Source organism: Protomyctophum parallelum, assembly GCF_964188405.1.
Source record: "Protomyctophum parallelum genome assembly, chromosome: 14".
Lineage (NCBI taxonomy): Eukaryota > Metazoa > Chordata > Actinopteri > Myctophiformes > Myctophidae > Protomyctophum > Protomyctophum parallelum.
The window spans coordinates 48,691,606-48,706,901 of NC_139709.1; the positions used below are offsets into that span (position 1 = coordinate 48,691,606).

The 15,296-nt window shown below is 42.7% G+C and overlaps 1 protein-coding gene across 1 annotated transcript in view; it reads left to right on the plus strand.

Moving 5' to 3' along the window:
* The window catches only part of ranbp9 (RAN binding protein 9), a 57,452-nt gene that overhangs the window by 31,965 nt on the left and 10,191 nt on the right, over positions 1-15,296 (plus strand). Inside the window, exons 6-12 of the mRNA XM_083781084.1 lie at positions 1,994-2,178; positions 5,372-5,484; positions 8,873-8,981; positions 9,589-9,743; positions 12,580-12,733; positions 13,801-13,922; positions 14,626-14,777. Coding sequence (XP_083637210.1) covers positions 1,994-2,178; positions 5,372-5,484; positions 8,873-8,981; positions 9,589-9,743; positions 12,580-12,733; positions 13,801-13,922; positions 14,626-14,777 — 990 coding nt within the window. The remainder of the gene's footprint in view (positions 1-1,993; positions 2,179-5,371; positions 5,485-8,872; positions 8,982-9,588; positions 9,744-12,579; positions 12,734-13,800; positions 13,923-14,625; positions 14,778-15,296) is intronic.

Consider the following 15,296-nt stretch of genomic DNA (forward strand, 5'->3'; position numbering starts at 1 on the left):
CGGCCGACCCGGACGTCATTGTCCTCCATTGCCGCACCAGTCTCGCTCGCGGCTGTGGACGAATGATCGGACTATTATTATGCTTAGCACATCCTTGAATTAATGTTTTATTAAGCTCCCAAACATGGTACTTTATCCCATTCTTGGCACTAAAAACCACTAATGACCACGTGCATGTGTGCACCGATTATAGGGGGATTAAAGCTGGATTAAATGACATTAAAGAAACCCGAGATTCCCCGGGTTGTCACACAAAGGTACAAGCAATAAACCCGAGAAATTGCGGGTTCGGCCTAGATTGGGTTAAGGGACTACTCCACCACTTTTCCACCTATCTTCATATAATTTGTCCTCACTAATGACCATGACAAAACATTGTTTTCCTACTCAGTCCATGTCTCATAGGAGGGCTGTGGGCAATTCAGAAACCCGTCCACCAGTGACATCATCGATGGGGAATCCAAACTAATACAAATTGCAGGCTTTCTATTCCTGAAATGTTCCAATGCGAAAATGGAAGTCCTCACGATAATAAGAATCACACCCGTGTGAAGTGAGGGGCGCTCTAATCATCGTACATCAAGAATGGTGGTCCCTTATTGGCCATGGGTTCCCACTGACATACATATTCCGATTTGCTCAGACACGCGTAAATTCTCTGTTCATTGTCAATGGCATTTTTTATGTTTGTTCAGACAACACAAACATTAAAGCCCTCCAAAATCGAAATATTATTTTCAAAAATCTTGTTAAAAAAAACGGCAATGTCACTGGTGGACGGGTGGACGGGTTTCTGAAATTATATGAAGATTATATGAAGAGAGGTGAAAAGTGGTGAAATGGTCCTTTAAGCTTAAGGGACACTGTCATAAGTTTAGTTTTTCTGAGAGGCTATCAGAAGAAAGTTCTGACGTCGGATTGGTTTATTTTAGTAGCATGCTTTCAATTCAAACTTTATTAGCGGACTCGGGTCCATAGAGAAACATACAAGGGTTAAACGTACAAGAAAAGAAGAGATAAAAGCATTGATACGTGCGAAGTCCCTCAGTGCTCTATACTAGTAACATTTGCTCTGCATTAAAATATCTTAGTTGAAAATAGCCGGTCAACGAAGCTCGTCCATCTGCTATTTTCCTGCGACGGTTTTCTCAGAATGTGTATGCTGGTTTTTAAGTGGTTGCCTGCTCCTCCTGTTTTTACAATGACGTGAACCCCTCCCACGACTCGCCCATAACGGTTATAACACACTGGAACCCCTCCCGTGAAACCGCCCATTACCCCCTCCAGAACCACAATGAGGCTCAGTGGAGGAGGCCGTACATGCATTAACCACACACCAGGACACAGTGGTCCATTGCATGGTATGGTCGGTTGGCTTGTTCCTTCCTCTGTAAAGACCAGCGACCAGAGACCTGGTTCAGAACAATCAAAGCATTGAGCAGGAACACGGGGTCTTGGCTGAGTGCCACGCATTCATGTCATGACCAGAATGGAGCGCTGCCGAGCGTCACCTCGGCACAGATGACCTTTACTTGCCTAGTGGGCTGTCACTAACGTTGGCATGAAGTGAATAATGCACACAGGACAGGGCTCTCACACTTATGAAATTGTACTACTTGTTGATTGTCACTCAACTAGGCTAATTGCTATTAACGATTTAATTTTGTCATTGGAACATCGGAACATTATGAATAAGATTTACATAATTATGTTTGGCTTTTTAAACAAAATGCATGACAAATAACATGTTTAATTCCTTATACTAAAACATGAATGTAATGGAAATATAGCTTATCCAGTGATGCAAATAGTCTGCATCCTTAGACGCACTAAATTGAGAAAGGACACAATCATGGCACCCTCCAGGGGTCCTGGGATGCAATACTGTACACCCCTGGGTCCCGGAACCCATTACATTGAAAGCAATATAGTTTTCGAGGCAGATATCTCCCTATAACCTCCTTGGCCCTTCTCTCTCTCTCTCTCTCTCCAGCCCAACCTGTACCCCACAGTGGGCCTGCAGACGCCCGGCGAGGTGGTGGACGCCAACTTTGGCCAGCACCCGTTCGTGTTCGACATCGAGGACTACATGAGGGAGTGGAGAACCAAGATCCAGTCCCAGATCGACCGCTTCCCCATCGGAGAGCGAGAGGGAGAGTGGCAGTCCATGATCCAAAAGTAAGAGCCATGGATTGAAGTTCTCAGTCAAGCCATGACTGATTACAGTCATTTTGGATGCTGTGCAAGTCACGCATGTCTTCTATGGAAGCACGTTGCGTAGAGAAAACAGCCAATCTACAAGCTCTCAATGCGCCACAGCTTGTAGATACCGGTAGGCTATTTGAAATGAATCAAGGGTCCTGCAAAAGTATTAATTTGACTATGTATTGTTTTAGGGGTATTTGTTTAGTAAATTAAAATTGCATGATTGCAGCGTAATGTATACAGGGCGTGACAAAAATAACACATCTACAAGCTTCAGCGTGACGTGTAGTTACTGTAGTTGTAGCTCTGTTCCTTTGTCACGTGACACCAACCTGTGCAGCTGCAGTGCATGACCGAGAGCAACACGTGAATCTTTAGTGATGAAGTGTAAGCAATTGAGCTAAAAGTAATTATCCGTTGAAGTAGCACACACAATGCCTGGGAAATGTGATTTTAATAATTTGTGGCTTACAAATGAAAACTATAAAGACTGGCTAAAGTGAGAAGTGGACACAAATAGCAGCTGGCTGCAAATGATTCATCAAAACATTTGCTGTTGGGGAACATGGGGGAATCGGCGCTGGTCAGCCATGCGAAAAGCAAAGAAACACATTTAACTCCAAAAGGCTGCTAAACAGACGGCGGGTGTCTGTGTGTATTTCACGGTTGATTAACCCATTCTGACCTGAGATCAGATTCATACGAGGTTTCCGCCGGACACACACTGGTCTGATGAACCCATTCTGACCTGAGATCAGATTCTAAAAATGTCAGTCGCTCTTCGATTTTTCAAAAATAGCAGACCTACAAGCTCGTATCGCGCCACTCGGTGGCGCGATATGAGCTTGTAGATCTGCTATTTTTCAATAGCTAAAGTATAACATGATGCTGACACCAAAATGGGTGCCCGTTCAGAATGGGTTAAGTCTTACTGTTTCTCTTACAATGGCAAGACAACAAGCCACGCTCAACCCGTCCATCGCAGCTTGATTTGACCAGCTGTCGGCTGAAGTGTTGTGGGCCCTTAAAACAGTGGGCTCTCGCTACTTGTGTAACTCCGGCGCCAACACCAGTGAGCTTTCCCAACAGTTCAATAGCATCCAAATGTATGTGTGGGGAAACAAAATGTGCGTAGACTGCGTACCTCACTATTTGGAATAGCACCTCACTTCGAGTCACTCCTCGTGAGAGGTATCCAGGCAATTTACAATTTAGGCATTTAGCAGACGCTCTTAATCCAGAGCGATTTACATTAAGCAAGAACTAAAAGCATGGCAAATTGGCAATACATCATGCAGGCTGGTTACACTTTGATGTTCGACGAGAGTCTGAACAAAGCAATCCTAATGAAACAAATGGATCGGCACGGAACCCGGAATGGAATAATACCATTCCACATTCTATACCTTACCCCACTACACTGCCCGTCCCCACCGCACACAGGTCAGGTGTAAGATACTCATTATCGCGCTGAATGATTGTTATAGTCCTGTCAATATACTGTTGATATAATGAGTGATATTGACTTGTTATAGTGTCGTTGTTTTGAATAATCTTTAGTTTTCAATGTTGTAACACATAAAGGTAGGAAGGTGCTGACCACGGGAGGCAAACTTTAAAATAGAAAGGAAAGGTCGCACAGCTCCTAGTCACGATGCCAAACTAATTGCCTTCAGGGTAAGCAGGTACCTTGAAGAAGGCAATTTGTTTGTCGAAACGTTGGTAACCCAATAAATAGTATTTTTGGCATCGTGACTAGGAGCCGTGCAACCACTCCTTTCTATTCTAATGTTGTAACACTTAAAAATATAGAATATTTCGTTTTAACAGTAATATCGTATCTATATCGCAATATTTGGCATAAATACAGAGATATGAAATTTTGTCCATATCGCGCAGCCCAAATCGTGATATTTTATATAGCTTTAATCCACGAGCAAGAGCTAAAAAAAAACTACGTTTCCCATCGGCCCGTGCTCTAATGGGGATTAGCTCTCTTCTACTGGGATTACTTGTTCTGAATAGAATTAATCTCCATTTGATGGGGATTGGGATTGATGCGGGAGAGAATGGCATCACTCTTACCCCAGAGAAGGTCCTGTTTTAGCCCCAGGATTTAAAAACAGGATGTTTTTAAGCTGTGTGGCAACAGATTGCTGGAAGGGAAATGAGATTGTCCATGTTTATAAATGTCAACAATACAATAGAGATTTAGGAGAGGGAGAAGCCAGGACATGAACTGTTTGCTCTGATATACTGTAAGACAAAGTGCATCGAATGAGTTTACATACATCAGTGTATAAGCACATAATCTATAAACCACATGTTAGACGCTATGATCTGTAAATTCTCAAGGGCCACAGAGAGGTCTTTGCCATGATGCCATAGATGGCGACTCCTCGTGTGTCCCTTTATTTACTTTGCAACTTTTCCATTGGGGTATAACGGTTGTTTAGTTGCACGTTGCATTGGTGTGGTCTGGCCTTTAGGGCTCCATCTTGCGCCTCCCTTATCCCTAAACTTATTTGCCATTTTTTACTATTTTGAAAATCATTTTAAAATAGTTCATCTAGCCGATCTACATCTACACGTTGTGAGCTTGTAGATCAGCTATTTGAACTATTTTAAAAGGTTTTTTTAAATAGTAAAAAATGGCAAATAAGTTTAGAGATAAGGTTTAAGGGGTAGCGCAAGATATAGCCCATAGTCTATAACTTTGTCTGCAAGGTGGTAAGGTGTTTCTTTACTTCAATCATGATGCATTAACCGGCACATTAGATTCCTACTCTCCCATACATGCCGCGCTGAAAAGTGAAGTATTTTTTAAGTACTTCCATTGAACAGCAATGTGTGCCCCTTTGTTTGTATGTACGTGTATGTATGTTTAGAGTACCAACAGGTGACAAAGTGGCGCTGTTGAGCTTCACACTGTGCACAGGTGCATGATGGGAAGCTGAGTTTTTAGCAGCCATTACGTGATTTCGGGTGTGACAGTACAGTACAGTGACCCCCTGGGGACCCCCACACGGGAACTCTGTCATTTCTCGACCGTTTCGGAAGCGGGGCACCTCTCCAGAACCGGGCCGGCACCCTGGCCGCGTTCCTGTGCGTTCCCCACACGGAGTTGCACCACTCGGTTCACACAGGTGTGATTTGTTTTTGTCAGGATGGTGGCCTCCTACCTGGTGCACCACAGCTACTGCGCCACAGCCGAAGCCTTCGCCAAGTCTACTGACCAGGCCGTGCACGAGGAGCTGGCCTCCATCAAAAACAGACAGAGTGAGTACACTGGGTGACAATGTGACACAATTTAAGCTTCAGTGACAGAGTTACAGTATCGCAAAGCAGTGGTTTCCTCAACTGGGCGTCTCGGGACACCCAGACACAGACAATGATTAGCTTAATGTGCAACATTGTTTTCTCACTCGATAGTACACAAACCAACATGCAGTGTAAGTGTATACAGGGTAAAGTTACACTGTAAAAACCTTTTTTTAATAACAAATTGTCAAATATTACATGGGTAGAATCAGAAGGTAATAAAAGTGCCTAGTCCGGAATTCTCCTTTAAATTCACTAGAGCTGCAACTAGCCATTATTTTATGATTTAATGGATTACTTTTTTCCATCAACCTTTTCTGTGTGGATCATTTTCCTTGTTTAATATAAATCAATGAATCGAGCTGCAAAAATGTAGTTTTTAGTCTGTATAGTCTAGTATGAGACTAGTATAGTCTAATTTAAGCTTTCTATAAACTCACAGATTTAATAATTGATTAAATTGTTTAGTTCGATTAACTGGTGCAGCCATATTAGTCAATGTGGACACACGCACGCACGCACACAGTACAGAAATAGCACACGTTTCCTTACAGATGAGGGCATTGATGATATATTTATCCTCATGTCCTGAGGGAGGAAGACTCTTATATTGCCTGTATGTGAAGAGGAAGCTGCTTTTGTTTGTTCTGCTCAAGGTGTGTGTGTGTGTGTGTGTGACTGTGTGTGTGTGTGTGTGTGTGTGTGTGTGTGTGACTTTGTGCAACTGTGTGGAGGAGAAGGTGCCATGTGTACTGTCAAAAGTTATATTTGTTTCCCTGTAAAAGAATATTGTAATTTGTGGAAATTAAAAGCTAAAATGTGCATGCCCACAAGTTTTTACGCACGCACGCGCAAAAAATGCCAGTGTATGAGAAAATGGCTGTTGGAAGCTCTATCCAGCAGCTTTTGGTTTATTGAAGGGGAAGCATCAGTTGATCAAATTATAAGTTATCGATTATGATGGAATAGACCAATGGTGTTGTGGAACAATAGGTCATCTACAAGCTCATGACAGGGCTTACTGTTATAAGAAAATAGACAAAGCATGCTTCTTGATTATCCCATTCATCGAAAATTGTATCTATTTGAGTAATTGCTAAGATATTTCCAGCAGTAGTTATTTGTACGAAGGCTAGCACATCCACCCTCTCCTTTATGCCTGGTGTAAGCTTGTGATGACAGAACATGTTATAACAGAAACATGACTGTTATTGTTTCAACTCAACATCACTGGTGGTATTTATAACACGAATACCACAGGCTAAAATTAGATCTTCTTTGGCTTTTGAGGGTATTGCAATTTGCAAGTGGGCAATATCTGTCTATAAAAGCATATTTCGTACCTATTATACCTGTAACCTAGTGATGGCCACCGCTGTCAGAAATGTCAGTAGCTAGCCTGACACTCATTTTCATTTCGTTTCACTTCATTATTCAGAATCGCCAGAACATATCTCCTTAACTCTTTCAGCGCCACCTGGTGGTCACCAGTTTAGGCTTTGAGTGCCAATTCTCCCATTATAAAGAGAGAAAGAATTTGTAATTATATTATGCATGTAATGTGCATGTCATCACCTGTACACCAGATTAGAGGAATTTTCAAAATATGGATGAAGAAAAAAAAATCCCAAGGGAAGACGTCTTGACGCCCGTGGCATCCATTACTTAATAGGCAATTAGACGTCTTGGCGTTTATGGCTACTTTAATGGGTGTGGCTAGCGATTCAGGGCTGGGGCCAGGCTAGTAAGTAGCATCAGTGAAAAATAACGACAATATATTAGCTTTATGCAAATGACAAGGCACCTAAAACAGATTACCAGCCTAAACCCTAAAAATACCCAAAATGGAATGAATGAATTGAAAGTGTATCGCTCTTACACACCTGAATGCGTTGGAAAGGAATGAACTACATTTCTTTTGTTGAACAATATTTATGAATTGCTAAATATTGTCGCCATTGTCTTTCTTGACATGCATTCATAAATGGTGATAAAGAAACGGAGGAACAACGGCAACAATAGTGTCTTTCTAAGGTTGTGTTATACGACAACATATTGGCACTGGTGTGTGTGTGTGTGTGTGTGTGTGTGTGTGTGTGTGTGTGTGTGTGTGTGTGTGTGTGTGTGTGTGTGTGTGTGTGTGTGTGTGCTGCTATGCGGTATTAAGTGTTTGGCGTCATGCTTTCTATCGTAACACACTCACACATGTTATAAAGGGATATTGTCCTTAGGAAGGATGATAACTATAAAAACCAGTAAGACGCCCTGAGAGCGAGGTCGCGCTGAAACAACAGAGCTTCTTAATACGGCACAGTTGAGAAGCAGGAGTTAACCCATTCTGACCTGAGATCAGATTCAAAAAATGTCTATTACATCCTGACAGTTTAATTATTAACCCATTCTGACCTGAGATCAGATTCTAAAAGTGTCTTCGATTTTTCAAAAATAGCAGACCTACAAGCTCGTATCGCGCCACTCGGTGGCGCGATATGAGCTTGTAGATCTGCTATTTTTCAATAGATAAAGCATAACATGATGCCAACACCAAAATGGGTGCCCGGTCAGAATGGGTTAAACTATACAGCTGGTGTCCGTGAGGTCAGATTGCTGCAGTTGCTGGCCGGCTCCATATAATGCAGATCTAGGTGATGATCCAGTCTTCTCCATGTATGGCTATCCAGAGTTTTATTTGATGAGGTCAGTGTCGTGAACTTCATGGAGACGGCCAATCGGAGCATGTCACGAGGCGTGACTGATGGGAAATGCAGGTTTTCATAGTAAACTGCGACCTACAGTCGCAAATTACTAAGTATAAGGATGTGAGCATGAACCATTACGTTATGTAGAAAGAAGGTAGACATTCCACACACATTTTATGAATAAAGATAAACAATGTTTCTTCCCTATTTATATACAATTTGGGAGCTCAAGAACGGTGTGCGGACTTCCTACGTTCTTTCTGTACGCATTTTTGTTCAGCACCCGTAGAATGTTCTGAGATGTGCGTGCTTCCCCTTTCGGATTTTATTTCCATTATGTTTTGTAAACATGTTGGAACATGATCATTTTGAACGTGACGCCCTGCCCTGTACATTGAGGGATGAAAGAGTCACTCACAGAAAATTATAATCCATCCTAAACACTGAAGTTTGTTCACCACTGTCTTCTGTTACAGTTGTGATGTGGACCTCTTGAGTGTGAATGATTTATTTTTAAAACATTTATTGTTTCATTATATTTGTCATTCATGGTGTGGAGTGGACAGCCATTAACTAGACTCTATACGTTTCTTAATTCTAAGAGGTTACAGGAATTAGAAGTATGCGTTTGTGTTGTGTTTGTGCAGAAATCCAGAAGCTGGTGTTGTCAGGTAGAATGGGTGAAGCCATCGAGACCACCCAGCAGCTCTACCCATCTCTACTGGAGAGAAACCCTGACCTGCTCTTCATGCTCAAGTAAGACCATCTATCTGTCTGTGAACGTGTCGCTCACAGCACGGTGCGCCAGGAGCTTGTAGATCGGCTTTCTGACCCTGCATGGTCTTTTCCTGTATATTTGATGTTATATGTGACCAGATTTGACTGAGAGACTGCCATCGCGCACATTCCAGCTTTTCACCAGAGGAGAAAATGAGTTAATAGCACAGGCAGACTCTTCACATACTAGATAGAGCATGTCTGAAATAAGTGTCAGAGCTGAAATTGACATGTAAATATTAAATAAATGCTTAAACATGTAGCTAGGTGTAATGTTAGAGACCACAGAAGTGAACCTTTCAAGCCTGTTTTCTCAACTCACTGTTTTCTGCAAGACATTACTCTATAAGCCATATCTCCAAAACTGGTGGGTCAAACTGAACAACCAATATGTCAATTTGAAGCTACGATTCCCTGCTTTCATATGACATGAAAAAACTAAAATTCTAAATAATCCAATGGCAGTCTCTCAGTCAAATTTGGTCACATATGTTAAATGTTTATCTCCCTTTCAAACTGACTGTCCCTCTCTCTCTCTCTCTGCCTCTGTCTCTCTCACTCACTGTCTGTGTCTCTCTCTCTCCAGGGTGAGACAGTTCATAGAGATGGTCAATGGGACGGACAGTGAGGTCAGGTGTCTGGGTGGGCGGAGCCCCAAGTCCCAGGACAGCTACCCTGGCTCGCCCCACCCCTTCAGTAGCCCCGCCCACAAAGGCAGCACCTCCCAACCCTACCTGCCAGGTATGCAATCAATAAGTAAGGGATAATGTATGGCTGTGTGGTCATTGTTTATAGATAAGAAGAAGATGGTGAAGATATCTCTCTCTCTCTCTCTCTCTCTCTAATTAGCTTTATTGGCATGAATGTAATAGCTACAGTATTGCCAAAGCATGAAGTTCAACAAAATAACCAAATAAAATAAATAAAAAATATAACAGAAAACAAGCAAATAGAACATTAATTTTCACAATACAATATGAAAATACTGTCATACTGGTCAAAATGTACAGTATTAAATGTGTCCGTGGTGTGTCGAGATGGTTCGTGTCAAGATAATAGTCATTATATATATTTTAAGTGTCCCTCATTTTGTGACATGCAGTCACATACTGTGCAGCCAGATGTGCTGCACGTCCCTCTCCCAACAGAATGAGTTGTTTGTCATTGTCATGCAACTCTTTAAACTTTGGGATCAACAACTCAAATTTATTAAAATATGTGGTTCTTATATCATTATATTTATTACAATTAATTAGAAAGTGTGTCTCAGTCTCTACCTCAGCTGAGGTACAATGACCACAGAGTCTCTGTTCTGGAGGAAGGTAGGACTTCTTGTGTCGTCCTTTCTCTATGGCCAGACTGTGGTCACTCATTCTGTATTTGGTCATGATCTGTCGCAGTTTTTTTTATCTTTGACCGTATACAGATACTCAGCCAGTTTATATTCATGTTTTAGGGCCAGATAACAATTAAGTTTGTTTTGAGTTTTGGTTTGATTGGTCCAATGTTCCAGATATGTGTATTTTATTAGTTTAATAATTTGGTTGACTCTAATTAGTGGTTGCAAAGCAGTGCTGGTCTGAGGTTGAGGCTGGACACTGTTCTGTGGTAGCTGATGATCAATAAGTCCAAGGACTAGTTGGCAGAATGGACTCTTTTGGGGTTTCATCTCCTGGGATTGCAAGGCCTGGAATCCCAGGCTGTCTTGGGGACTTGATTTAAGGTGTAACCAAAATTTTAGTGTTCTTTTCCTAATGTTAATAATTAATGGGTAACGGCCTAATTCTGCCCTGCATGCGTTGGTTGGTGTTTTTCTTTGGATGTTTAATATGGATCTACAGAATTCTGCATGCAGGGTTTCTGTGGGATGTTTGTCCCATCTAGTGTAGTCCTGGTGAGTGGACCCCAAACCTCACTACCATGGAGAGCAATTGGTTGGATAATGCTGTCAAATATTTTTATAGGGATATCAATTTTATAAAAAGTTCTCCTAATAGCATAAAATGCTCTGCATGCTTTCTCTTTTAGTGCATTCACTGCCAGACCAAAGTTACCTGAGGCACTAATCTTAAGTCCCAGGTAATCGTAATACAGGGTGTGATCTAATGGTGTGTTTCCTAATTTAAATTGATATTTGTTTTCCTGAGATCTGGCCTTCTTTTGGAAAATCATGATTTTGGATGTGTTCAAATTTACAGTCAGGGCCCAGTTCTGACCGTACTGCTCCAGCAGGTCCAGGTGCTGCTGCAGTCCTTGTTGTGTGGGAGACAGCAACACCAGGTCGTCAGCATAGAGCAGGAATTTGACTTCCTTATTGTCAAGGGTTAGGCCGGGGGTTCCAGACTGCTCCAACAGTAATGCTAAATCTTTAATGTAAATGTTAAATAGTGTGTTGGAGACAGACTGTTGCCCTGAAAAACACCTCTCCCTTGAGTGAACAGATCTGTAGATTTGTCACCAAGTTTCACTCCACATTTGTTATTGACATACATTGATTTAATTATGTCATACATTTTACCCCCTACACCAATTTGGAGAGTTTTGTAATATAGTCCCTCTTGCCAAATGGAATCAAATGCCTTTTTAAAATCAATGAAACATGCACAAATCTTACCCTTACTTTTTGGTGAACGTGGTGGCTAATTAGACTATGTAGAGTGTAAATATGGTCAGTGGTGCTGTGATTTGGTAGAAAGCCAATTTGCCTTTTACTCAGGACATTGTGTTCCGTAAGGAAGGCCAGCATCCGGGCATTAATGATGCTGCAAAACACCTTCCCCAGATTACTGCTCACACATATGCCTCTGTAATTGTTAGGGTCCCATTTATCTCCACTCTTATATATCCCATTCTGACCTGAGATCAGATTCATACGAGGTTTCCGCCGGACACACACTGGTCTGATGAACCCATTCTGACCTGAGATCAGATTCTAGAAATGTCAGTCGTTCTTCGATTTTTTCAAAAATAGCAGACCTACAAGCTCGTATCGCGCCACTCGGTGGCGCGATATGAGCTTGTAGATCTGCTATTTTTCAATAGCTAAAGCATAACATGATGCCGACACCAAAATGGGTGCCCGTTCAGAATGGGTTATATATTGGGGATATGAGCCCCCGGCTCCAGATCTCAGGAAAGCAACCAGACTGAAGGACGAGATTGAACAACTTAAGCAGGGCCTGTTTGAGCTCAGAGCTGCTGTGTTTTAACATCTCTGACATGATACCGTCAGGGCCACATGCTTTGATAGATTTAAGCTTTTTTATGTTGTCTTCTAATTGTTTAATTAAGATTGGATAGTCGAGGGGGTTCTGATTAGTTTTCATTGTTGTTTTACTCTCTCTCTCTCTCTCTCTCTCTCTCTCTCTCTCTCTCTCTCTCTCTCTCTCTCTCTCTCTCTCGGAGAGAGACTTTTCCTTGGCACGGAAAAGTTTGAGAAGCACTGCCATAAAAAAACTGAATGAATTGGGGAGGGTGTCAAACAATCGATGGGCTATTTTTAAAGTTCCAATGTTAACCTGCTCTCTCTCTCTCTCTCCTCCAGGGTTAACCTCCTCCCCTGCTCTCTCTCCTCCAGGGTTTGACAGCAACTGCTGTAACGGCGTGATGTCTGGCAAGAGCCATAGCTCCTCCCCTCACAGTCATAAGCCCTGCCTCCCTGTCTCTGGCCCCGCCCTCCCAGCTGCCGACATCAGCCTGAATGGGAGCCGCAGCCAACAGCCCTTCGCCAGGTAGGTACAGGCATGTCTTAGAGCAGCCAACAGCCCTTCACCAGGTAGGTACAGGCATGTCTTAGAGCAGCCAACAGCCCTTCACCAGGTAAATGCACGTTTTAAGCCAAATTCCAATACCCAAAATCTCGGCTACTCGCTCACTCACTCGCACTCGGTCACTCAATCATGGCAAGTTGGTGACCTGCCGAAATATGTGACCATCTTGTGGACTTCACACAACTTACATGGAAGTCTTTAAATACAAGGTCTAAATACCGCTAGGTTGAACTCTGCTAATGAATAAACTGCACTGATTTACGTTCGGACACTGACATTATGTGACGTCAACACGATTGTGACATATTTCAGCAGGTCACCAATTTCACCGTAGCACCACCATGCTGGAGTGACTGAGTGTGAGTGAGCGAGTGGCCGAGATTTGGGGTATTGGTATTTGGCTTTAGAGATCAGCCACCAAGGAACTGGTTTGGATTAACCACTTAAACCCTATCTGGTTGACCGCAGTCGCTCAGGACTCGGATGCTAGAGTTACGATACCAACCTTTGGCCATTATTCCAAACAAAAAGGATTGCAGATGTACGGAAAGCTTGGACTATCCTCTTTGTATCTGTAAAGTTTTTGTTTTTTAGGAAACAAAAACTTGACGGATACAAAGAGGATAATCCAAGCTTTCCGTACAGCTGCAATGTTTAGCGTTGTTGAACACAATCGGATAGGACTATTTGGATGTATGGGCTGCCAAGGGTTGGTATTTCAACTCCAGTTAGCATTATAGCATCTGAGTTGTATGCGGCTAGAACCCGGATGTTTTTGCTCTACACTTAATATCTGTGCCCAAAAAACTTTCACCTTGTCTGTCTGATGTGCCCGCTTTCTGTCTCCTGTTTGTGTCTCTTTTTCTCTCTCTCTCCCTCGCCCTGTGTGTATATCTCTCTCCTCTGTCTTGTTCTCTCTCTTTGTCTTTCTATCTGTTTCTCTCAATCTCTTTTGGTCTTTCTGTTTCTATTTTGATGTCTCCCTCTCGCACTGTCCATTTATCTCTCTCTCTCTCTCTCTCTCTCAGTAACGATGTAGATATGGAAGTGGATCATTTCACTAATGGAGTATCAGAATCTGCTTCCAACGGCTTCCTGAACGGAAGCTCCAAACATGCGGCCGACATAGACGAATGTGACGCAGACATGGGTCAGTTGTGTGTGTGTGTACTCAAGGTTGTGTGTGTGCTCCATTTGTTTGTGTACACTGCCATGTTTGAATTTGGGTGAGTGCTGTTTTGTGTGTGGGGTCAAATACAAGTGAGGTGTGTGGGTGTGTTTATAGTTGTTGAGATTATTATGGTGTGTATTCATGTCATATTGTGTGTTTTATCATTTTTGATCAGTCATGGGTTGTGTAGCCCACAATTGTCTCTAATTTTAGTTAGTTTTGTAAACACGCAATGCAGTTTCTTTTAGTTTTGGTGTGTTTGTTTTGACAAACCTTTGTCCATATTCTAACTTTTTGTGATTTTTGGTAAATTCAGGCCCTACTTCATCACACTACTACAGCCTCACACTCAAAACGTTGCGTGAAGTGGCGTGTTTTGAGCTTGTAGATCTGCTACTTTTGCTATTTTTGAATCTGGGGGTGTTTAGGATCTTAGAAAACATGCTAAGCTAACGCTGATGCCGTTGCTGCCCCTCCATGAGCAACAACAATCACAATAAAATGGGCGCTACACCACGTGGTTACTGGTTAGTCAGGGAGCCCTTCTTTGGACTTTCACACATTCTTCTGGCACTGACTCCACTTTTCCCCCTAGAGGGCTGGGATGGATTGTGTTAAATGCTCCGTGCTGTGTGGTCACATTGACCTGACCCTTGTCTTCTGACTGGCTGTGGCTCTACAGAGGTGGAGTCGGCCCAGTCCAAGAGACAGCTGTGCGGGGGGAGCCAGGCGGCCATCGAGAGGATGATCCACTTTGGCAGAGAGCTGCAGAGCATGAGCGAACACCTCCGCAGGGAGTGTGGCAAGAACTCTGCCAACAAGAAGATGCTGAAGGTAATGGGGCAGTGGGGCTGCAGCTCGCCAATATTTTATTATTGCGTTCACAGGGATTAACACAACAGGAAAAAAGGGTCATTTCGACAGCAATGAACACAACACCTTTCGCCCAAATCCCACCCATACACAGCCAAACCTGTTAAATTAGACAACTCTCAGGCTTAGCCTAAATGTACAAATCTACTCTCCTGAGCCAAAACGGCGTCCATTAGGTTGCTGTCGGGTCCTAACCTGACTGACACGGAGCACTCGGCCTGTTTACTGATGCTTTTATATATATCTATATATATATATATATATATTAGGGATGTTGAAAAAAGTTGAAAATCGACTCGATTATCGACTCATGCCTCCCGCGACTCAAAACGTATGAGTCGAAAAATCGTTTTTATTTGTATTATTATTTTTTCAGTCAGTCAGTGCCGCTCGTCGCATGCAAGTTGACTTTGAGCAGAGCGCTGTGGACCCCATCGTCCAAGTGTGTGTGCGTGTGTGTGTGGTGGGGGGTGGTATCTT